The sequence below is a fragment of the Schistosoma haematobium genome, chromosome 5 (assembly GCF_000699445.3).
Source record: "Schistosoma haematobium chromosome 5, whole genome shotgun sequence".
Lineage (NCBI taxonomy): Eukaryota > Metazoa > Platyhelminthes > Trematoda > Strigeidida > Schistosomatidae > Schistosoma > Schistosoma haematobium.
Window position 1 is genome coordinate 10966336 of NC_067200.1, and position 25939 is coordinate 10992274.

The window sequence follows — 25939 nt, forward strand, 5'->3', positions numbered from 1 at the left end:
CAAGCAGGTTTATTGTATTCTTTACTCTCCCGATTCAGAAACTGACAAATTTTCTCATCTGGAACTTGTCAGCTGCACACACTAACATCCTACTGTTGGTGTTTAGCTCCGGACTCGAGCCCACTATTGTTCGCTCAAAACGCCATTACGTTATCAACTTAGTTACTGATTCCAAATAACGATTCACTTGTATGAATTTTAATTTATTTGTATTGGATATTTGAATCGCTTTATTGATGTTTTGGCTGCAGTTGATCAGAGCCCGGCACAATGTTAGTCTCTGGGATGCAAGTGTATTCAACTGACGAGTATCAAGTAGGACAAGACGCACGTTGAGGATTCCACTGCTAGCCACTATCCGTTTCTGCGTATACAGCCTAATAGGAACATCGAGGAAACCTGCACAGAACGTACATATGCCAATGTACTGATCAATTGTAGTCCTAAACGTCAATGGGAAGATCCATACAGCCAATACAAAAATGAATTGATGTCTTTGCATGAGATCATGTTTATCCCTCATCAAACAGAATGTTACCCACTAATCCTTAATAACAGCTTATTAGAAATAAAACTGAAAGGCTAAATATTTATACAGGTGTTTTCCATAAAAGACGATACTACAAGTCTCATCATGGCGACATCATAGTAGGCAGTGTTAACCACTTAAAGTCTGCACTAATGGTTTTAACTGATCGATAAACTAGTTTAAAAGAGCTTATTTTCCCACAACCTTAAGGTGATGATAGCGTACTTTTGAGTGAAAAAGCACAGAACACTCTGTCTCTTATTTAAGCAGTACGTTTTGTTAGATTCTCCAGTACAAATTTCAAGTATTCCAACGTATCCATCGGTTTACTTATATTGGAATTTTTGGATACTGAAACTTTCTGAATAAAACTACCATAATCAGTTCGATGGTTGGAATTACCCCCATTCAAATCGACTATCATATAATTTTTTATATGTTTCAGTTAATTATGTATGAGAAAAAGACAACGTAAAACCCCTATAACTTGTATATAATGACTAAAGCCATTTACTCATAGTCGCTTTTATCTGCATTAAATAAACAAATGTATTTCACCAGTCAGAATCACTCAGAAATATTGTAGATAAACATGAAGTTACAACTCTAAAACCAAATGATTTAAAAGACTGAGATCATGATTCAGTTGAAGGTAGACCACCATGGAAAACCTGAAAGCACTGGACGGCCGTTTCGTCACAGTATGGGGCTTCTCAGCAGTGCGCATCCACGATCCCTCACTCCGCGAGATCCGAACCCAGGACCTACCAGACTCGCGCCAGGCGCTTAACTAACTAGACCACTGAACCGGCATCCAATGGTGTTAATGTCTAACTTCAACCAATCCACGAAGTTGCGTCACCGTACACCATTGTCTTCAGTGAGTTGATATCTCACAACAGATATGGTTGAACTCCACTGGTAACGGCTTCTCACTAGAACTCCAGGAGTATCTCTTGAAGTCGGTCGCCAGTGTGCAGATGATTATTATCAGAAGGGGTTTGTGGATGCCGGCTCAGTGATCTAGTTGGTTAAGCGCCTGGCGCGAGACTGATAAGTCCTGGGTCCGAATCTCGCGGGGTGAGGGATCGTGGATGCGCACTGCTGGGGAGTCCCATACTATGACGAAACGGCCGTCCAGTGCTGCCAGGTTTTCCATGGTGGTCTAGCTTCAACTGAATCATGATTTCAATCTGTGAAATTCCTAAAATCTCCACAAACCCCTACTGATAGCAAATGATTTAAATCAAATTATTTCTTCTAAATTGTAAAAAAATAAAATGTTTTAAACCGTGTTATTTTCTTGAGATTGAAAAAAAGCCTCATATTATTTGTCTAATTGAGTTTTATGATTAAAAACAACAAATTCATTTTTTCTAAACACAACATTCTTCTTATAGTAACATTCTTAAATGGTTTTACTTTTCGTTACCAATACACTCAAATAATTGAAATTTACAGATTATGCACCTTGAATTGTCATACTGTAGTGAACGAGAACATAAATGTGGGTAATCGAATGTATTTGAACACAAAATTACAGGATCTCTTATTGAAATCTGAGAATCATACAGTAAATACCTAACTTGCAAAATGTTAACCGGTTTTCTCAAACTTGACTGTTCCTTTTGCAAATAGCAGTCAATAATCTCAGATTTCATTGTGTCTGAATTTTAATACAGATGGCATTCCGTTCTTTCCTTCTCGATCTTCTACTGAAATACATTCTATCTCTATCGTTATATACTACTTATGTGTATATAAGTAGTTCACACCATAATCTACAGTTGTAAAGGTTAAATCATTACACAATACAACTATATGTTGTTAGGTATTCAATGAAAGAACATGGATCAATATATATTTATTTCGAGTGAACTATTGAAAGAGTTCGATTATGTCACTGATTCATATTTTCTTCGGTCGTATTTTCAATCAATCATTTCTATAACCACTAATACTCTAACTGCCCCTATTAATCTAGTATTTATTCTGACAATTTCATCTCGGTGTACTAATGGGATGTGACAACTTGAACCGATGTACATATGTAACAAGTTCTATATAACGTTTAACTGACTGATATAACTATTTGTGGAAACAAAGACAGTCCTCTAATCACAGGTGCGATATAAGATTAGTTGCTGGTTTATTTGTTCAACAAAGATACAGCGATAATCACCAATTTTCATTTCCTTGATTGATGTAGACGTTTCTTTACCATTAAATCAATGACTTGTTAATGAAAAACGTAGGAATCGATCATATATCTCTTTGTTAGTAAATAAGTACATCATCATAAGAAATATGCGTAATTTATACAAAAGAATAATGTTTATTTCTATATTTCGGAAATTATTATGGTATAAACAAAAGATTGAGTCGGTTGGAAATTCAAAATTTACACATAACAAAAGTCAATACTAATAAGCATCTTCATTTGGAATCATTATCAACAGTTGTAGTTTGAACAACAACATTTGAATTGAGTGTTATATAAAAATTGCCTAAAGCTGATTTTAAAATGTTTGCATGTGTACGTTTTTTAGATAATGGCTTTTGAAATTCGGAACCTGTACAAATAACACCGATTAAACTATTTTCTGCTAAATTTGAATATAATTTTGTACAGAATTTACACACTTTATGGTAGCATTTCTGTAAAAAGTAAAAAGAAAACAAACGAATAACAACAATATTCAACAAGGGTACATTAGTAATGCAAAATATATATTTACACAATTGACAAAGAACACAATTACTTCTTGGTATTAATGCGTTTATTTTGATAGTAATTAAGACTGTTCAACTTGATAGAGATTAACAACAACATTTTTACCAAAGGACGTGTTTACTGGGCAGCAGTTCGTTCCGTCCTACTTTATGGCAGTGAAACATGGCCGGTAAGAGTAGAGGATATTCGTAGGTTACTAGTATTCGATCATAGATATCTTCGAAATATTGCTCGTATATCCTGGGACCACATGCGATGTTCAGTGGTATAGGAGTAGTTTGGAAGAAATCTAGGGGCGGCCAGACCAAAACATGGCACAAGTCCATGAAGTCATTGACAAGTAGACTGAGTCATGTTGGTAGGTGTAGACTACCTGATTGGGGACCGCGAGATGATAGCAACCGATGGTTAAAGACCCTGAATGATATGGCTCAAAATCGTTTGCAATGGCGCAGGTGTATCCACTCTCTGTGTTCTCTCAAATTCTAATCTTCTGAATCTTCATGTCCCTTTCTGTTTTCTCTTTCCAAATTTATTTCACTGGATTATACTCTTTAAATAACATCTCCAAACACTAATCTTTCCGATTACTGCTTATACTCTTACTACCTGTACAACTACGGGATTTGAATCGACAACTGAATCTCTGTGCTAATGTGGTATGGCAACTCAAACTGATGTACGTACGTGCGAAGTTCTACGTTGTTACTGACTGACTGATCAACAACATTTATTCTATGTATTGCTGTTAATATAATTAATGAATTAAAGAAAATATCATTTTTGGAGTGGATAATAATCGTTATTATGGTTGGTGAATCAATACTAATAAAATAATATATGTATAATTAACTATCATCCACCAGGCACTTGGATATGTGCTTTAAGTATGAGCCACACTTCAAGTGAGAGTCAATGATACTACTATCCCGTTTTTTAAACCTTACTATTTTAAGCGGAGTTCGAACTTGAGAACTTAGTGAGTGAAAGCCGAACGCCTTAATCTCTAAACTACCGCCCTACTTTAGTCGAATAGTGATATGGTAAACCAATCAGGGGCAGCCAAATTAGAGGGTTGATCGATAGCAATTAGAAGTGACCTGTAGGACAAGTGTATTTCATTGGCTAAGAAATGGACTGATTTCCTAAGCGGTAGAGTTGTATAATATTTATATGGGTATTTGTGCATTGTATTCGGTAGCCCAATGTACTTTCTCGCCCAAGCAGTCAGTTTGGGGGTAGCACATTGCATGTCGTGTATCAGTACTAGATTTCGGACACCGCTCAGATAACCGCCTCTTTCTTGCAAATACTAACTTTAAGCATAAGCAAAAACATCTTTTAACATGGTGACCCCCTAATTCGTCCCAACGTTGGACCCAAATAGACCATATCGCTATCAGCCACCGATGGAAGGACTCGGTAGAAAACTGTCGCTCATTCTGGAGCACATGTCTAGATTCAGATCATGCTCTAGTGCGAGCGCGTATTTGCCTGCGTCTTACTGGACGTGGGAAAGACGCTGCAAGGAAACCTCTTAGGGGCCTACTTAATGATAGTCAAGCTAAGAGTATATTTCAGGAACAACTAGGAAAACAGTTAGGCAGCCATGTGTGTGATGCCCACCCCGATGCAGCATGGAATGATATCCGAAAAGCTGTGGAATCAGCATTGATATCTGCTAGTACGGTAAACCGTAAGGTTAGGGAGCAACACTGGATCTCAGCAGCATCTACCGCACTGATAGATGCTCGAAAACTCATTCCATCTGGCTCTGAACATAACGAAGAGCGAAGTCAGCCTAAACGCAAGCCGATAAGAATCCTACGCAGTGATCGTGAACAGTGGTGGGTAGCGTCCTTGACGTTGATTCCTAACAAAAAATAGAATAAAAGTAGGTTGACATTTAATGCTGAAAAGGCAGACCAACTATCAAATCTATCGTTTACCATTACCATCGGAATATATGTCATAAATCCCAGGGACGTAGGAAGAAGCTGTGACCAATAAACTCTAACCATGTGAGACAGTTGACCTCTAGTATCGTTGTAAGATGGCTAAGTAGTCTAGTGATTCGAAACCGAGTACACAGATGTATATATGGTAAACGAATTACCTTATTTTGTGTTTGTTTGGCCGATACGAAGGTTTTACCTGGGAAATCCTGATTCTAAACTAATGGTGTACGTTGGCTCCAGAATCCTGAGGGAAACATTTGTAGTCGCTGACTACCATCGGACAGCACCATCTGGCTTTGTTCAACTGCCTTGTGGGCTGGGTCTTTAGGTCAGAAGCTTGAGGAGACGCTTCCTACGAAAACTACTTGATTCGGTATAAGGACTCACAAATGTTATTTTCTGTAGCGCATAATATTCGAGTACTCAGTCGTATCACATTTTAACTGCGTCAAATAAAAACCGTGAAATGCGTGAAGTTAGACATGTAAACAGCTAACCGGCAACTGAACGGTCTAAATGTTAAGTGTTCAGATTCTTACGGCGTCATGGATGTGCTTTGCTGCTGAGAAGTCCCATACTAAGACGAAACAGTTACTCAGTACTTTTTGGTTTTCAATGATTATCTAACTAAGATTGGTCAATGATGTAAACCATGAATTACAAACGCTCCATAGTAATAGAACTGTACAATTTATTAAACAACTTACTTCTTTATCCCATTCAGGCGAACAATTCGCCTGTATCATTACCAATCTATGTGAATTACACAAACCAACGATGTAATTTGATAATTTTTTCGAAATCTTATTGACTACTGTCAATGTTGTTGTAGGTTCATCACTGTTGGTAGTAGTAGTAGCAGTTGTTATTGTTGTATTTACATTATCAGTAGTGGTCGTTTGATGATCAGTTGAATTAAAATTTATAGGTATGAAAATTTCGCTATGTTTTGAATCAGTAGTAATATGCTGAACTGATTCCTTTTCTCTCTCTTGTTCTTCTCTTTGTTGTTGTTGTTGTTCTTTGTCATTTTCTCCTTGATAAATTGGCCAATAAGCATAAGTTATACCGGAATCATGTAGTAAACGATTAAACAAGTGAATTGGTTTACCCAAAGATTTATAAAATGAACATAATTTTAATAGATGATCTTGAAAAACTGGATGAGTTTCAAAATATTGACTTTCTGTTAATAAATCATTACATGTTGATGAAATAAATGGAAGGTTATTGTCGTTAGTAGTATTGTCGTATTGCTGTAAACAACCAGAGATGTTTGAGTTTTGTTTATTACTTGTTAATGCAGTAAATCTAGCAGACTTAAAAAGGTGTAAACAAATCATTTTTTTCTTAGTTTCAAGAAATGAATTACCAAAAGAAGTATTCAATATATATATTCCTTTTAAACTCTTTTTATGAGTGCAATCAATTGAGAGAAGGTAAAACAAAAACTACACAGACTGTTCTGTCAGAAGTTTTCTTTGTAAACAAAATGATTGATACTTAACTATCAAATATTTAAGTCCGATGATTTTCAACCAATTAGCAGTAGTGAGTGAGTTCAGATGATATTAGAGAAGTCCTATGTAAATTATAAATAAACTTCAACATGTTATGTCTTATGGCCTGTTAAATATTACGTGACAAAATCGTTAGTCACACTATCAACTTTCATGACTTTGTCCCTGTGCTAAACCAATGATGCGTCAACCAACACTAACAACCTTGAGTCAACTCTGAATTTAGAATCCTAAGGAGAAGCGGAAAAGAGAAAGGCCAAAGAACACACTGTGTTGGGAATTGAAAGCAGATATACAAAGGATGAATAGTAACTAGAACGGATTGCCCAGGACAGATTTGGATGGAGGATGCTAGTGGGCGGCTGATGCTCCTCCACGAGGGGCAATAGGTGTAAGTAAGTAACATATATAAAAGCTAGTTACTCAATAACTATCCAATAAGAATATATGTAATAATAGTCCATAAATAATCTCTGGCAGTTACCACTCATCTATTATTCTTCGTTTGGACGTAACAGTATTTTTACATCGTTATTCATAAGGATTTAGAATATATATATATATATATATATATATATATATATATATATATATATATATATGGTGTATGGTAATTACGTCTGTCGGTATAAATAGTACGTAACACCAATCAGAAGTGAAGTGTCAGGCAGCAGAAGGTTGTGAAGATGGTATTGAAGAAAACTGGGATGTAAACAGAGTGTAATTACAAAAGGTATTGAAGGAACAATAAAGTTTGAGACAATTGAAGAATGTAATATATGGTTCTCACATTTTACCAAAGAATTCTGTAATTTTGCATGAATTACTATATACATTGGTCAGTTCTACCTGAGTTCTCGTTCACTACATATATTTGTTCGCTATCATTTCCTGTTTTAACTTGTGAAGAATCGAGAGAAGTATATTTTCCAAGGAATAACTAAGCAAAAGAATTAAATAACTATTCATTTAATCAGTTGGATATGTTAGTTCCTCCTTCAAAGAAATATAATTTAATATCAGATGGGTTTTGTGGATATTATAGTAATTTCAATGGTTAAGATCATGAGTCAGTTGAAGCTAGACCACCATGCACTAAATACAGGAGGTTGATTATCTTATCAAATTCATTCCACTTACTGATTGTTCTGTATTTGTGTCGATAAACGCTCATTCTGGTCTAATCTGGTTCTTAATTAAACGGTCAAATTATTGGATGTTTGTTGCGTAATCAAATATATTTTTAATCTAACGCTGATAATGTAGACAGTTTTAACTCTTTTTCGCATTATAATAAAGACTTAATAAGTAGTACTGTTTGATTTTCAAAAGTAAATTAGATGAAACTGGGTTCGAAACCGCATCGATAAAATAATCTTCTTACTTATACATAGTAACATCAACACATAAATAACAATTCGGAATACCTTGGTTTCTATTGGTGATTGGTAATCTTCTGGGAAACGCCAAGATGTAGTCACATCACCAAAGCCAATATCTAGACAAATAAACAATTACAAATATGAACTGAACACATAAACAAATAAGTCGAATTTAAGATAATAATGTTATTTAAATAATTCTGGGCTTTATTAGAAACAAACTTTATTATCAACTATTATCAAATGGGTATGTACAGTTGCTTTTCGTCATGGCTTTAGACTTCCTCAGCAATGAAGTTCAGCGATTCCATATGAGACTGAACTCACAACTTTTGTATCCTATGGTATAGATGATATCATTGTGATAACATATAACAGTTTCCACCCTTCACTTAAAATCAATTTTCAATGGAACACGGTCCTTAATCAACAATGTCGGAGAGTAATAGTCTAAGTGCACATTTATGTACTGGGCCTTAAGTCTGTTTGAATAAATCTTAGTGATACATACAGTTACTCAAACCGAAATAGATTAATTGCAGTTTGAACCCGCCACTCAATGGTTAAATTTCGAGTGCTTTGAACATAAAACCATCAACCTTCATCTTGATTACTTTTATAGGTCATGGCTTACGTTAAACACCATAGAAAGTTGTATATCGGTTCTGAATTACACACTATTCGTTTATTTAATCAGGAGAAATCACACACTGACGTTTATTAACTGAAAATGATACCGGTTAGCTCAGCCGATAGAGCATCAGACTTTTCATCTGAGGGTCGGGGGATCACCCCCGCAGTTGGGCGCCAAATGCCTTGGTACGGCTGAGGGTGGGGAGAGTCTGCTCTTCCTCTTGAAATGCTTTCATATGCCCACGTGCATACAGCCACTACCAGGAAAGTCCTACTCACTGAATTCTCGCGTCAGGGGTGTTGTTTACGAAACCGAGAGGATGAAAAGCGAATGTCCGGCGTTCTGAAAAGGTGGTGGATATGGAGGATTCACCTAGGGTAGTTGGAAAACCCTGATTCCAAACCAATAGTACACATCGGCTCCAGGATTCTGAAGGAACAAATGGTGTATGAACCAATTATTGGTCACCGGCTACCATGAGACTGCATCTCCTAACGTTGCTCCACTGTTTTGTGGATCAGACCTTTAGGTTGAAGGTCCAGGGTGTGGTCCCCTAAAAAAACCATCTGCTTCGGCCTGGGCACCCGGTAAGTATCACAGCCCTCACACAAATCAAGTGACTTGCGTGGCGCATATGTATTCGGTGCCAATTCGTACCAATATGTGCGTGTTCAAATAAATAAATAGGAGATGAATTAGAGAAAGTAGAGAATTACTGGTTCATCAAAATGTAGGTGATACATATGAATAATTTGTTACATGAAAAGCCAATAAAAGAATATAGTTAAGATTATGGTTAAAAGATCCGACTGATCAGAGTTGGTGTTTCAGGATTCAAATTTAGAAAGAATCAGGACATAGAATAAGAATTAGAAGCAATGGTTATGACGAATAACGTTGTAAAAAGACTTTTTTCTTGGGAAACATGAATGAGTTGTTAGGCGACTAGTCCTCTGATTTTAAATATCAAAAACCTTGAAGTTACCATTAAAAGAGAAAGACTAATCCATCAGTCATGGTTTCTATATTTCTATATATATTGATGCATACATTATACTGTTATTTAAAACATTTAATTTTGTTTTTAAAACGAAAGCACAAAATAGGCAACAGCAACATTATAATTTATGGACGACCTTTGCGCGACGCTGAAGTGACCATGAAAATATCCACCTAAATGAGGATTATAAACCAGTGTGAAGAATTAAGATTATGATTTACAGTTGATGGTTAGGGTTAGGAACTAGATTTAAGGTTTTCATCGCGAACTGACATCAGCTAAGATTCCAAAACTCTATTTAGCCAAACGTGCCAAAATCCAAGATCTGTTATCTTAAATCTGATTGGTTTGTCCATAAATTATAATCTGGCCACAACAACAAACGATAATTAATTACCTTGGCTTAATTTTAATCGCACCAGATCCATTGTAGCAATGGCATCTTCAGCGGAAGAATGACCTCCTTTACCAGTTTGAATCATACGTCTAAAACGAAAAAGTGTATGCAATTGGAAATGTTGAAGTAACACCAGTTTTTTTTACCAAATGATTTCGGTCTTGAAGTTTATTTCTGTCTCGATGGCTAATTTCTCTAGAACACAACAAAACTTTCTAGAAATATGAATTCAATATATTTGTGATATACATCAATCTATGAAGCTAATTTCTTTATTGTACAGCGGGGAATATATATTAATAAAATGAACTGGGTCGAAATAATATTAATATTGATGCTGTGACGCGTGCTACTGACAACGATAGATAAAAGTAGTATGTAACAGGAATTGAAAGTGGAATGCCTGCCAGCAGAAGATTGGAATAAAGAGAAGGGAAGAGAAAACGAGAAATAATAGGAATAACAAAAGGATCGGAAGAACGAAAAAGTATGTAAAAGAAAACACAATGAATATATGCCAATGATGTACTTAGTGTATGATTTTGATATTTTACGAAGGCATAAAAATAATAAATTGGTTTTCCCCACCAAGTCTTCGATCACTATAATACCAGTATCTAACTATATGAACAAAGATTACCAGTAAAAAAACAATTAATAATTAAATTCCGTCTCAGGAAATCTGTAACTCCAGACATAACTCAGTCTTAATAAGCAACTACTTACTCCACAGATCGATTCTAGTTCTTGGTTTGACGACCTTAAACATTCTTTGTTTTCCTCACTCCTACTAAGTAATACGCTCAGTTGTATTAGAAGGTACTTACAATATTTATGTCAAATAGTATTTTGGTTATTAGTTGGATTTCGCCCTTTCAACCAGTTGTATGTGAGCATGTAATACTCATTGAATGGATTTATTCAATAAAATCAATGAATTGAGAGTTTAAATCTCTGTAGTTGGAAACAAGTAACTAACTTATGGCCTCAACTATCCTTGTCTAGAAAACTAATGTTTTCCTGAGACTCCGTTTCCTTCTAGATTATCTATAAAGCTAACCTATAAAATAATCAACTGCATGGAAAATTGTTGAAATATTTTCCACAGCTATTACAATTTCACTATTCTACATAAATATTTCATCTCTGCTCTCGATTACGATTTTTCTGTAATTTACACCACTGACTGGCATTAACTAGACAAACACCAAAAGCCAGAGTGCTTTTTTGTCCAAATATGAAACTCTTCAACAATACACATATTCACGACTCTAACGGGAATCGAACCAAGGATCTTCAAATCTCGCAGAGAGCACTTGACCTTTTGACCACTGAATCAGTATCCAATGGTTTACATGACTAGCTCCGGCTAGTTCGCGATATAGTCCGATCTCTCTTCCAGAACTACTTTGCACACGACATGGTTGGACTTCACTGGTCATGAATTCTTATTGGAACTTCGGAAACCACCTTTATGATTATCAAAAGTCAGTTCGCGGTGTCAACTATGGAAACTCAACAGCCCTCATACATGCTTTATGCCCATAATTTTCCATAAACCTGATAGTAAATTATGTGCACTCGTCTGTTGTGGATCAAAGAGAATTGGTACACAAAATAACTGACTCTGTACTTATTCTGCTACAATTACTGTTGTTTTTTCAAACAGAAATCCCGATAATCAACGAAAGAATTCTATCAAAAATGAACACATACATGAGTTATTATTTAGTGTGACAGAACAATAAAAAAACTAACAACTAACCCAAGAAAATGTTCTGATAGAAATCGAAGACGTGTTTTAGCCGCTCTATTGCCTTTCAGATTATAGATGACACTTGTATCAATTAAATACGGATGAAAAACCTGAAATTATTCAAACAATTAAGTAAAAACAGAAATTTTTAGCGAAAAGAAATTTACAGGTTCTTTTCTATCCACCTGTAGTAGTGGAAAACAGTCACAGACAAGATGATTCGGGAAGAAAAAGAGTAACTTCTCGTGATGAAAAGTATCAGATAATTTTGTAACACAAGATCTAAGGAATGATAAAAATGAATAGATCTACATCTACTTTGTAACTGATTCTAAGACATATGGCCCAACCTACATGATAAGTTGAGATTTTGTGTGAAAAAGAAAACAAACATTACCAAACTGCCTAGAACCTTGATCGATAAGATTTTGTTAACTGAAAGTTGATTATAACGAACAGGAATGTAAAATGTTAGCGCATTTATTTCACTAATGAACTAGATGGAACATTTGAAGTACTAAAACAATAAACCCAATGAATATTTACAAATTAATTCTGAACATTAGCAAAAATTGTTAAGCTTGATTTTATGTTAATAGTTTGTACCAGAGGCTGGTCGTAGTTAGACTTCTTTAGCCCGCTGATCTGACTTCGATTTGGACGAACGCATGAATATGCTATGAACATAAATCTTCCATTTAACTCCGTATATTACCTAGGTTAACCCAGTTTGTGTGACAGCGGTAATAAGAAGTCAAATACGAGTTGTGTTGGAGGAATTTATTTCAAGCATTCGTTTATCCGAACACTCAGAATAAGGAACGGAGCGGAGAAGGCGAATGAGATAACTCTATTTGATCAAGCGTGACTCGATATTTATAGTCAGACAAAAATAAGCTGCAGACACGCAATGATTATGGTAAGTAATTAACACACACTCACATAAAATCAATCAAGGTTAATAAGCGAATAAGTAACATGGTCTAAATGTAACTCAAAAAGAATAAATAAATTGGTCTATTCAGAAGCTAGAATAACCCGTGTTAGCTTAACATAGTACCAGCCACTACAAGACAACTACTAAAAATGAGGAATCGGTGAACTCGTCAACACGATGCATTGATAATCTCACCGGGAATTGGACCCAGAACCTCCCTATCCTGCACAGAGCAATTAACGTTTAAACTAGTGAAACTAGATTTAATGGTTTACATGTTTGATCTCACTCAGATGTACAATGGATGACAGTAATTAGTTCAAAAATCCAGAATTTATTTCTTTATATAAACCAGTAATTCACTAAATTTTTTAAAAAGAGGATTTCACCTGCCTTCATGGCTTCTAAATCATTTCCAATCGAATGACCAACTAAGATAGCATCTCCTGGTAACGTTTCAGCTAATTCGCGCTGTATATCTGCCAGTGTAGTGTCTATTAATGCAAGCATCTCTCTAGTAATTCCACTGAATCTGAAATAAAAAAAATGGTGTAAAATGCAAAAAGATCAAAGATTAGGTAACAATCTGGGTAACAGAAGAGCTGTTTCGTTGAAATCATGAATTGATCAATGTTATACCGTCATTGAAAAACTGGAAGCAGTGGACAGTTGTCTAGCCTTAGTGTGAGACTCCTCAGCAGTAGGCATTCACGACCTCACATGCGGAAATCAAACACAGGACCGATGGTCTCGCGTACCAAAGCCTAACCTCTAGTATACCATTATGGAGCGACAGGAGTCGGAAATCAAATCACGTAAAACAGAAGTGCAAACTAAACTCCCCCGACCCTCGAAAAACGTTCTAATTCAGCTTCGAGAAGACAATAAAATCTCAGGAAGTTGATCGCAGCTCCAAACGATGGTGACACTACGAAATCTTGAGATATCTGAAGAGAACTGTGAAGTAGCTTTGAGAATCAGCCATTAATACCAGGGTATCGGACTCAACTTTACATAGTTTAAGACTTTTAAAACATCGCTTGAAGAGCTTTTTTTTAATTCCAGTCGGATTTACCGGAAAATACTACTTCTTCCAATAATAATCAATATATAAATTATTTATTCTATGAGAATTCCATAGTGATGTAAATACTGGTTGTTCGCATCATCTCATTGATGTTCGTGACCGTAATTTATCAGATATGGGATGCAGGTACATTCAACTGACAAGTACCAAGTAGGATGAGACGTGCATCGAAGACTCCACTGCTACCCACCCTCCATTTCTGCTCATAATGCCTGCGGCCTGATGGGAATATCGAAGGAGTCCGCACAGGACGTACATGTGCCAAAAGAGACTAGTCAATTGTAATTCAAAACATCGATAAGACGATTCAAATAACCAATACAAATGAATTAAAATTCCCCCGATTATACAAGTGAGTCGTTATCTCGAATCAGTGACTAAGTTGATAACGTAATGGTGTTTTGAGCGAACAATAGTGGGTTCGAGTCCCGAACCAAACATCAACAGCAGGATGTAGGTGTGTACAGCTGACGAATTCCAGATGGGATAAAACGCATGCCCTGAATTTCACTACTAGTTATACTTCATCTGTTCTATATTTTAAAATGTTAGTGAATCCGGGGATACTAAGAACATGATAGAATAAACAACTGTGTTAGGAATTTGGATTAAGAGTAATTTTCAGGAACAGGGTTAAAGAACTTTTTGTAAGTATATTGATGAACACATATCTAGCTGCTTCCTAGATATGAATTAACAACCGTTTGGTTAGTCTAACGGCTTCATAAATTATAGTTCATATTCTTTAACCTTTCCATATTTATTAATCTTAAACGTTTTCACAACTGAATATTCACAAGTTTTTTACTCATTCATTAATTATCTGTCAATAAAATATAAGCTGACTTTCGTTAAGAAATCCATCAGCCTCTATCTTAAATTTAATTAGTTCATTAGCAAAGTATAATTTTACTAAGAATTTGAATGTTAAACTATAATAGGTTGTGAATACTTCTATAATATCCTTATATTCTTAAAAAGTACAACTTTCAAAATGATCAGTTTAATGGCTAATTAATGTTATTGTATAGCGTACAAGAAAAAGATGATATGATTGGTAAACACAAACTAGATATCGACTTCTTGTACAAAAGATGAATAACTTTACTTAGTTAAATAGTCTTTAACAGGATTTGGCGGTTTCACTAAACGATCGAACATAACTGTTGCCTTCTCATCAACCATAGTCACTCGAGCCAACTCACTTCCTACGGATGTAAGTACCATTTCGCAGTCTACTGCATACATTGGGCTGTTGGCTGATACAGGAAGGTATACAGGCTATAATGATAATATAAGGAAATTAAAGGAAAATAATGTTAATTTACTGATTTCATGGGTCATCGTTTATTTTGTATATGGAAATATGATTAAATTTTTCTTTTAAGAAATACTTGTTAGATTGAACGACGTCCGATACAAAAAACAAAAGATTCTTATATGCTTGCTCAACCACTTAGGCAAGCGGGAAGACTCATAAATGACAAGGAAACTGAACTTGGGTAACCGAATTAATAGGTAAAAAAAAAACTATATATATATATATATAAACCTAAAAATCTAGGACGTGAAAATATAGAAGTTGAAAGTTGCTATATCTGAACGGCAGATTAGAGGACAGCGAATTATCGATCGGACCAAAGACGCGCAAACACGTAAGAACGACCTAAGGTTCTGATTGGTCCCGCTTACCTGTCTAGCCCAACAAGTTGAGTCCGGAACACAAGTCTCAGCCTCTGAGATATGAATCGTTATATTTCAAACACACTTTGTTTATATACCAGTTAAGCAGACCACATCATACAATAAAATAGAAAATAACATTGCACAATATTGACCAGTAGGAAAACGAAACGTGAAATAAATATTGACCAATACGAAAATGACACCATCTCAAGTCCAAGGATAGTGTTAGACTTAACAGAATAATTTTTAGGATATTTTTCTGAATATCCCAACAAAAGTATGCATATCAAGCGTATTTAATGAAGTTTCTAAATACTCTGGATGACGTAACATTGGTAGCTGCTCCTTGAATCAACCGATGTAAGAGTTTCAATCCTACAAGTCAGTTGCAGTTCAAATAGCTTAGCATTAATTTTTCCTGACTGAAGCTGGGTAACACAGGTCCGGACCCCATAGGAAACATCAAACCCCTCAATAGTATGGATACATCTTATTGACGAGTGGTAATTAATATGGTTTCCTCCCGACTGTTTCCAATCTCTTAACATACCTTACAATAAGAATGACTCAAACCTTAGTTAATCCTAAATCAGGCAAAAGAGGCTGTGAATTATTTATTTTCGATACAACTTTGTTCAACTCGAATACTTATTGTCTCTATAAGTTGGATTAGTTGAGTTGTTTGAAGTATTCAATTTCAAAGTACTGAGTTACAAGTACAAACCCAACTCCTCTTGATACAGCTCGCGCGATCGCATAGTATTACTGGTGATTACACCTAAAATTCATGTACGCAAACATATACTTGGTTAGTGAGTGACACTCAACTAAGATAAATCCTACAGCTGAGAAAATGGAAAAGCAGATGATTGGTTTTTAGCAGGTTGTTTTGAACACAGAGAATTAGTGCAAACCAATGATTAGTTAGGGATGATACATAATATCAAACACATTATAGTTTTATCCACATCTTTAGAATACACAATTTTATGTGATAGATTATGGAAAGTTATGTCTATTATGAAGTTTGTTTGCTCATATTTCATGAAACGAAGTTAAGTTTGGTCAGTGCAACCCATAAGTTAAGGTTTGTAGACAACCAAGACAAGTTGGACAAACAGCATGGTGTTGATTACTTACCAACGGGTATCTAATGCATATGTACCGAAAAAACCCAAACAGTTCAGTAATCATTGGTAAATCGTTGCGTGCAAACTCTTTGCACAATAAATTTAGATATTTTGACAGAAAGAAATGCAAAATATTCACTGAAGTGCTTATATTACGGACTGCTATTGAACTGTCCCTTTTGAAGAATGTGTATTCTGAACATCTGGACTCCATGGCTCATTGGATAACGTGTTCGGGGTTTGAAGAAAAAGTTAGTGGGTTCAAATCTCAGTGTGTAGATATCAATACTAGAATCTAAGTAAATCCAGATGCGAAGTCCCAAAAAAGATGAAACGTGAGTTCTGATTTCTGCTGCTAGCCACTAACACCCAAAATTGATAAAAATTCAGTAACGTAGTGTATAAGTTATATATTAAGTGATGAGTGATTGAAGGGAAACTGCATTTTAACATGTAAGCAATCAAAAAGAAACTTACTTTACTTGGTACAAAATCTGAACGGTTTTTGAAGTATTTACGTTGGTCGATTAAGAATTCATTAGGTAATGGAACGTTTTCTTTTTTCATTTGCTCAACATTTAAAATCAGTAAAGTTCTATCAAATGCATCTGGTGTACCTGGTATAGGTAATGGAAAAAGTTTATCAGCTTTTCTTTTAAGAGTGCGTTTTTCTACTGGTTCATTAGTAGTTGTCGTAGTAGTAGAAGTAGAATTAGTAGTCTGTGAAGGTAACTGTTCTTTAGTTATTTCGTGAACTGATTTGATTATACGCATTTTATCAATAGTTTTTTCATCATCTATCCACGTGCGGCGGGGAACAGGAGTTAGTATTGACTTATTTAAATCTACACACAAACACACAAAATAAAATATGGAAGACTACAAGTTTATTTTGAACAGGGAAATCATAAATATCAAGGTTGTCAAATTATAGTTAGTATATGGAAATTAGACAAATAGTCATATGGATAGTTTTATGAAAAAAACTAGAATCATTAGTCATAACATATATAGGAAGGGATAAACATATAAGTGGTTTGTCGAATAAATGGACAAACCGTGTCTATAAAAATATAATTTTACAAAATTTAGGTTACACCACTTATTGATCGTTCAAAATACTTCTCGTTTAAGGTGATATATCTGTACCGCTTCCATCGTTTAAAGTCTCCACTTAGCTGTTTCATTGTTTCACATAATTTCCCCAACCCTATTTGTTATTTTCAGATCGTATGCATAGACGACTTTCTCGAATTGAGTCCACAAGTAGTTATCTGAATAGTGACTCAGCAAACAAAAAAACGCATATGTTCGATGTTTTTATCAAAGCACGAGGTTGACGGATGCTTCGACTTTGTATCACCGTTGAAATCACAACTTCCATCGAAAAATAAAGTATAAATATGATAAATTTTTCCAAGTTAAACAGCCTAGTGGGAGATCCAACTTAGTTTTCAACTGGTTTTGGAGTCTACTTGATTACCTTTAGATTATAGAATGACAGACAACTAATTCTCAGTCTGTTTCTACCATACAAGGTTTTCTGTCTAACCGGTAAACCATGAAAATTAACAACTGAAATGTCAACAAGTTCATTGACCTCGTAAAGCATCTACTACAAAACTTCAACTAAGGGGTATGATAATGACATTAAAATGTATAGAGCTACACGTTTCGGACCAAACTGATCACTTGTTGAGCACAATGCAAATAAAGCATAGTGAAATTAGTTTTTCATTTTAAAATGGTAGAACGGTAATAATTAGTAGGATGAGTCAGATGTCTCGGGACAGCAATTAATTTAGATAGGCAAGTATGACATGGTACCTAAACTTAAAAAATATTTCGTCACTGGTCATAATTGATTAAAAATATACAACGACGTAGAAAACATACCCGCCATAGCTGCTGCGTGAGTTGTGAGGAAACTTCTGGAGACAGTAGAAATTTCTCTGTCCCATGTATACTTATAAGCTTCTGGATTTAATACTTTCAGTGGCTAAAGAAAATGGATATGTTAACAGATTTACCTCCCCAAACATCAGAGCAAACTGTTGTCCATATTTCTCGTTCGATTTTAGAGTATTTACTCTGTTAATAAATACCAGAACAATATTCTTGATGAACGAGGGCTTGGTGACTGAACACCAACTACACAGGTAACATAAACAAATAACAAGCTTACTCAGGCCATTTAACGAAATGTTGGGGGAAAATCGTCAAGCCTAACAACTTTTGAATATCCAAAGCCGACAGAGCAGTTTTTCGATCTTTAATTACAAGTATGGGCTTCTGAAGAGTAAAATATGACGTCAATCAGACGGAAACCTTTTTATTTTCTTTCTTGATTTTGTTCGACTCGCGAAAATCCATTGTTAACTACTGTAATATGGTATAAAGTGAAGTCGTAGTTTTTAAGCATCCATACTTTCAGTTAATCAATAAAATCCGTTAGAGCTCTTTTTCACCTTTAGTTTGCAATGAGTCTTTTGTAGAATTGATGCTTTCGGAGCAGAAAAACGTTTTTACACAACGGTTAGTTCACTATCAGTATATTTTAATGCATCTGTTTAATTAATTTCAGCTAACCAACCGAAGAAAGTGTACTAATTTGCATTTATTGCACAGCGTTGTTTTGTCCTGTAAAATATACGTTAATGTAAGAGACGGAAAGACTGAAATAGGACAGTATATAATAAACAATGGTTGACAGAAATGGTGTAAGAGATAAAAGTTCGCCATTCAGTAATGTTGATCAAATATATTACAGAAGTTTAAATGCACTTGTTTGACCTACAAGTCAGTAATATACAATCAGTCTGTCAGTAACAACGTGGGACCTTGTACGTACGTACATCATATCGAGTTGCCACACCACATTACCACAGAGATGCAGCTATCGATTCAAATCCCGTAGTGGTAGAGGTAGTAAGAATATAAGCAGTAATCGGAAAGATTAGGGTTTGAAGATGTTATTCAAGGAGTATAATCCAGTGAGATAAATTTGGAAGGAAAAAAAGGATATGGAGAATTCAGAAGATTAGAATTTGGGAGAACACAGAGAGTGGATACACCTGCGCACACCACTGCAAACGATTTTGAGCCATATCACTCAAGGTCTTTAACCATCGGTTGCTATCACCTCGCGGACCCCAACCAGGTAGTTTACACCTACCAGCATGACTCAGTCTACTTGTCAATGACTTCATGGACTTGTGCCATGTTTTGGTCTGACCGCCCCTACCTTTCTTCCAACCTACTCCATCATAAAACACCACACGTTGTGGTAGTCGGTAGTTGGGCACACGTAACACGTGTCCCAGCCATCTCAACTGATCAAGTTTCACTACTTCGTCAATCGATTTGCCATTCTTACCTAGTACCCGTTTCCTAACAACTGACTTACTTACTCGGTGGTCCCAGGATATAAGAGCAATGTTTCGAAGATACCTATGATCGAATACTAGTAACCTACGAATATCCTCTTCTCTTTCCGGCCATGTTTCACTGCCATGAAGTACAACAGAACGAACTGCTGTGCAGTAAACCCATCCTTTGGCTGGTAGACGGGTATCTCGCCTACGCCATAAATGACGCAGGTTGGCAAAAGCTAGTCGAGCCTTCTGTATCCGTGCTGAGATTTCGTCACACATCAGACCACAAGGGCTGATGAGACTTTTAAGATAAGTGAAGCGGTCGACAATGCTATATTTTGTGTTCAAACTTCATTTTATCCTTTGTCTTTTTTCAAAAACATTTCAACTCTTAAGATCCCTTTTTGGTAATTTACTATTGATATCCCGAATTTAAGTAAGGCAACAAGTCTGTTGTGGTGGGAAAAATTAGATCTTATAATCGAATCATAATTTAACTGACCAGTGAACGATCTGCAAAGCCTATATTCTATGACTGCTTATGCTCTATGTGAGATTATATATGCCAAAAGAGTTGATATGATAAGCGGTTTTATTTAGCTTGTAAAGACTGAAAATGAATAGTTTTCAAAGTGATTCAATTGCAGTCGATAGACATACCAAGACCGTCTAAGCACGATCGTTTGACTTTGCCAACTTGCACTAATTATGATGTGCGCAAAATATGGATATATTAAGTGACGATCTTATTGTGTGCAATCCATTATTTAACTTAATTCTTATGGAGAATAGCCTCTAAAGTGACAGAAAACATATGAGCTACTAGTATTTTGAAGCATAGTCCATGTATTCTGATTTAACATAGTGAACGAGGATGGCGTTAGATGTACAGTACTAGGTAAATTATACAAATTGGTTATTAAGGCTGTAAAATTGTGTTCAATTCATGTGGCTAGAAAGTATGTGACTGAACCCATATTACAGTTTACCTAGGGTCTCAATAGCGACTAGTTTAGAGGTAGGTTGAAAGACTACAGATAACCAAACTAATATGACATCATTCACTTTCGAAGACACTGGCAGCCAGACAGAATTATATGGGGATTTACAAACTATCTGGTTGGGATTCACGATAGTTATGGTGAATAGTCAAATGCTTTGGGTGAGATGGTTCACAGCCAGACACAACAATAGAGACGAATCCAATTTTGATTTTTATCTGAATCTTCATTTTCAACATTACTTCACAAACTTAAAACTGTGTACGCACTTTATTTTTCGGAATCCTAGCATCCACTTTTAGTCCTCCCTACTATTATTGATTTTGCCACTGCTTCGATCCATTTGCTCCCCATCTTGTTATAAGAGAACAAGCTTGTGCACACTGGAACCAAGCTCGATATTACGAATAAATGAGAGAAGCTAGAATTTCATGAAACTAACAGCAAAAAATATATTGTGAAAACATTCGAAAAACAAACCTATTAGTTCATTTACAAAATCTTGAATACTACCACACAATCTGCATTGTCACTGCACTGTTTTCAATTTATTCGGATTACAATTAGAGGTACAACACTAAAAAAGGAATAAAACAGAAACAGATCTTTTAATAGTATAAGATGTTAAGTGACAAACTTTCTGAACTGTCATGGAACCTGACTGTAGAAAAACAAGTTGTAATAAGACTATAAGTTGTAACAACTCTTACGCAACTAATGTCATCACAAAGTATTTAAAAGTACTCACTGGAAACTACTCAATAATAACTCAATAAGGTATGGTCTTTTGTTGTTTCAGCCATTCCAAAAATAACCTCAATTCGCATGCGTCAAAAGTTCTGATTAAGGAATCACGAAAATAAACCGCGATATAAATATTATCAAAACCGACATGTCCGTTTTCTCAAAGGTAGAGCAGTAAAAATTCTGATTGTAAGGGCGTTAAGTTCGTCTGCATCATCAACAGTCCTAAATTAAACTTCTCAGACTTCGCCGAGTAACCAGACCATATTACTTTTATAAACCACTCACTCCTTGTTTTGCTACCGAAGTGATTTAATATCATCACAAGTTCGTAATATTCAGAAAGTATGAGCCCACAATTACCATTTGACCAGTGGATTATAATACAAACTCTTATTACGATGTCAGTGTGATTGAAATGCAAGGGAATTTAAACCGTTTTGCAAGACAAGAATTATGTGTAAAGGTCAATCTTTATACCGTATGACATACTTTAGAAAACCTACAATAGCAAAAATATTTTTTTTATATGGTGAAAAAAAACTTTTCCGGGACTTTTTTTGGGTTGTTTTTTTTTTGGGGGGGTGTTTTTTTTTCCCAGAAAAAAAGGAACTTTGACATAAAAAGCAACATCTGTTAAAGATAACGGCACGGTTTAAACGTTAGGTCCTTTTGAAATGTGCCCGCCCTTTCGTTTCAACGACCTTGAACGGCTTGACTAGAGGCGGTCATTCCGTATTTCAATTGCCGTGGGTTGGTTGGGTTGCATGAGTATCAAGTTTTTTCATATATAAGTCATCTTATGCTACATAAAAAAGCACGAAATAAATACCAAAACCATTAATTTAGCGTTCTCTGTTTTGTAGTGTACACTTTGGCTCAGTTGTTGCTCTGTAATTTGATCTTTGATCCCAACAACTGTAGTAAAGCTCAACGAAATGTCAAGTCACAGGTAAATCCTAAGTATTTGTAGTATTTCCTTGGGTTATTATTGTTGCAAGGAATAACTTTTTAATAATTAGTCATGTCTGTTTTTAGTGCTTCATGCTCAAGTGACATTTCAGTCGACCTAACCGATGCCTTTCGAAGTATGATACTGAACAAGCGTTTCGTGTTGTGGGATAATTTTGAAAGCGCCTTAAAAGAGTTCCAAAAAGTATGGAATTATAATTTCATCGCTTCTCAGACTACTTATACTCGTTACATCCACACAGAAAGCAGATTGCTGAAGGATGTCAGGTTCAAATACCTGTTTGTAACGTTTAATTGTACGTTTGGTCATAAACGGAAATCGGAAGGTTTGAAAGTGAAGCAAAAATCGTAAGATCTTTAACTAATATCTTATGTTTAAGGTCTAAATTCCGTAATTGTCAATCTAAATCCCGTGTAAGACTAGAGGAGCAAGGATATGTCATCAAATCCTACAACATGCTCAACAATCATCCATGTAGTAGTTCATGGATGGTATGTGATCCATGGACAAGGAGATTATCGTCAGAAGAAAAATAGAACTTGAAGCCCGTAATACTTCACTGTGAGTCAGCACATGAAGTTATCAAAAGTATTAAGGAGAGAACTGGTAAGCAAGTAACTGCTGCCGATGTCAAAGGTATGAAAGCGGACAACATTATGAAGTGGATGTAAGCAGTTGTCAATGCAATTGTAGTACGTTTATGATGTGTCGATATCCCTGCCGTCACATGCTACTTGCCTACGTTAAAAGACGAAATCTTACAAGTAAGCTATATCAATTATGAAATACTAACTGGATAGCTCATCAACTTCTTAGGTATTGTAGCAGATGGAAGTTACATAATACCCAGAACTTCCAAAATTATACATTAACTGCATTACCACGACCGAGTGAAGTGTATATAAGTATTCAACGAAGCCAAAGAATCCACAAGCATCGCATCATTGAGAAGTATGGTGAACGTTTCGCAACGGAAGTTGAGAAGAAAGTGGACAATTATTACTTAAGAATTCTTAATACCAACTTGTAAACTTGATTTTCTGCTTTAGCAGCAATGATTATTCAATAAACTTTCATAATTTTAATTTTCATCTTATTCCTACTTTCATGGGAATGAATAGCAATGATGTTCATGTTCAACTGTCTGTAATAATTAAGAACGATTAAGAAACCCTACATCCACGTACAGTCTTGCAGATTAGGCACCCACATATCATATTAACCTTCATCGGATTACGTTTATCATCAAAATCGTATCAGTAGCTAAGTAGATTTTAATTTCATGTGATTAGTTCCGCTTATGAATTAAAATGAAACCAGGAGAAATGTTGATTAACAGTGGTATGCATTCATTATAACTAAATATGCATTAGGATTTAACAGTGATGTGGGGAACAGTTGACATACCTGAATATGAATAATTGAAATGACATAGGTTATAAATAATGACTATATATATATGTGCAGTTTAAGGTCAAGGGTCATTTGTTTTCACAGTCAATAACACATTAAGAATGGGTGGTGTAATAGTGGACTGGAGTTCACAGACAGATAAGTGGTGTGAAAATCTTATAGCTTATAAATGATCCGTGGATTTAAGAACTGAAAACTTGGGTTACGTAATAATTGATTACAATTTGAAGAGTTCACATAATTACAGAGGATTAAGTGAGCGGATGTAAGTGACAGGGTGCTGGAATAAATGGGTAACTAAATTTTAAAAGTGAAATGAATTATTACATAATCCATCTTATTACTTGTTTATTCCGTGGATTATAAGGAGTTCATATTATTCTCTATCTATATTTGTTCTAGCGTCATATCGACTATTAATAAATACGGACACGGTTTATAAAGTAAGACACTGAGTGTAGTTGCTATATTTATATTTCACTAATTCATTAGTTGAATAAAAATGTTACTAGGCAATACGGAACACAGTTAACGTGAACTTGTAAACCGGTTTTTAACATGGTCTTCCATAATCACAAATTCCATAAGTTGTAGACCGGCGTAAACATCATCACAAAGCTTTGACGACTTTAATGGATTCATACAATTCTGAAAAACAATAAATCAGCCGTGAAATAAAGAATTAGACTTAGTTATCAGTATCACATTCAATAAGTTCATCAAATAGCAGGTTACAGAATGTACCTATAAGTCTCTTATTTGCAGACAGCGCTAATCATTAGAGATTTCTATTTCCTTTAATAAAAATTAATAGGTAATCTTTACAACACACATATCAGTGTTATTTACAAATTGCTGAAGTTAGTTTCGTCACAACATACAAGCGTAGTCTGGCTTATGAAGAAAATGTATTTAATTAATGTGGCATAAAGGAGATATGAATACAAGGAACTTGTGATTCTGCTTCCATTGCTCATTCACTTTTCGTCACGTTGTCTGCATGAATTACTTCGGACGAGTCAGTCTGTAATGCAGTAGGAATTCATGAATTAACTCACTAATAGTTGTTTTTTTATTCAAATCTGTATCGTAACAAGCACTGGGAATTTATTCAGTGTCTGACCCTTGTAGTATTTCGTCTATACATCTGCTATTAGGAAGAGAAATTGGTAAGCACCATTTAGATATTACTCGACAATATGCATCATAACTTTGTTCACATTTTCGTCTGCGATTGTGCATTTCGTTTACAGAAAATTATTCGTCAACCCTATAACAGACACATCATAATTCAGTATTAAGTACGACATGCTTTTGTCACCATGCTCAGAAGAGACACCCATCGTTTCACTTATGAAGATTTTGTGCCTATTTAATTTGGTGTTATACACTGTTCCTGTATACGTTTAGAAAGCCGGTAGAAAAGACTATCAACGTCAATTGTTACTCACATAATTTTTCTCTGATACGTTACACAATAATATGTCACTTCAGTACAAAACAATGCTACCTATAGTCCAAATAACCTTTTATAGCTAAATACAAACAATTTATATAATATTCATAGTTAGTTTAACGCTTGCTTCTTTCTGATTACATTTTATAAACGACTACGTACATCTATGTGTGCCATCACCATAATCAAGGAGGTGAACCATATATAATGCTTTTCACGGCTTATTTT

General features: G+C 35.3%; 1 protein-coding gene across 3 annotated transcripts; it reads right to left on the reverse strand.

Annotated features, from left to right (window-relative positions):
* Positions 1-2788: 2788 nt before the first annotated feature.
* SDN5_1 (Small RNA degrading nuclease 5) lies at positions 2789-21702 on the reverse strand (the record flags this gene model as incomplete). 3 transcript variants are annotated; one of them, XM_051219540.1, is made up of 14 exons in its annotated part: positions 21606-21702; positions 19344-19390; positions 19079-19294; positions 18936-19042; positions 18856-18901; positions 18647-18749; positions 17228-17595; positions 15043-15215; positions 13241-13379; positions 11920-12020; positions 10155-10243; positions 8169-8239; positions 5929-6540; positions 2966-3187 (listed from the first exon to the last, which is right to left on the reverse strand). In XM_051219540.1, the coding sequence occupies exons 3-14, from the start codon at positions 19121-19123 to the stop codon at positions 2966-2968; spliced, it is 2076 nt and encodes a 691-aa protein (XP_051064874.1). In that variant the 5' UTR covers positions 19124-19294; positions 19344-19390; positions 21606-21702. The 3 variants fall into 3 exon arrangements, with proteins under 3 accessions (XP_051064873.1, XP_051064874.1, XP_051064875.1); XM_051219542.1 differs by having other exon boundaries at positions 19079-19132; positions 19179-19390; XM_051219541.1 differs by having other exon boundaries at positions 2789-3187; positions 18781-19390.
* Between the last annotated feature and the right edge of the window lie 4237 nt (positions 21703-25939).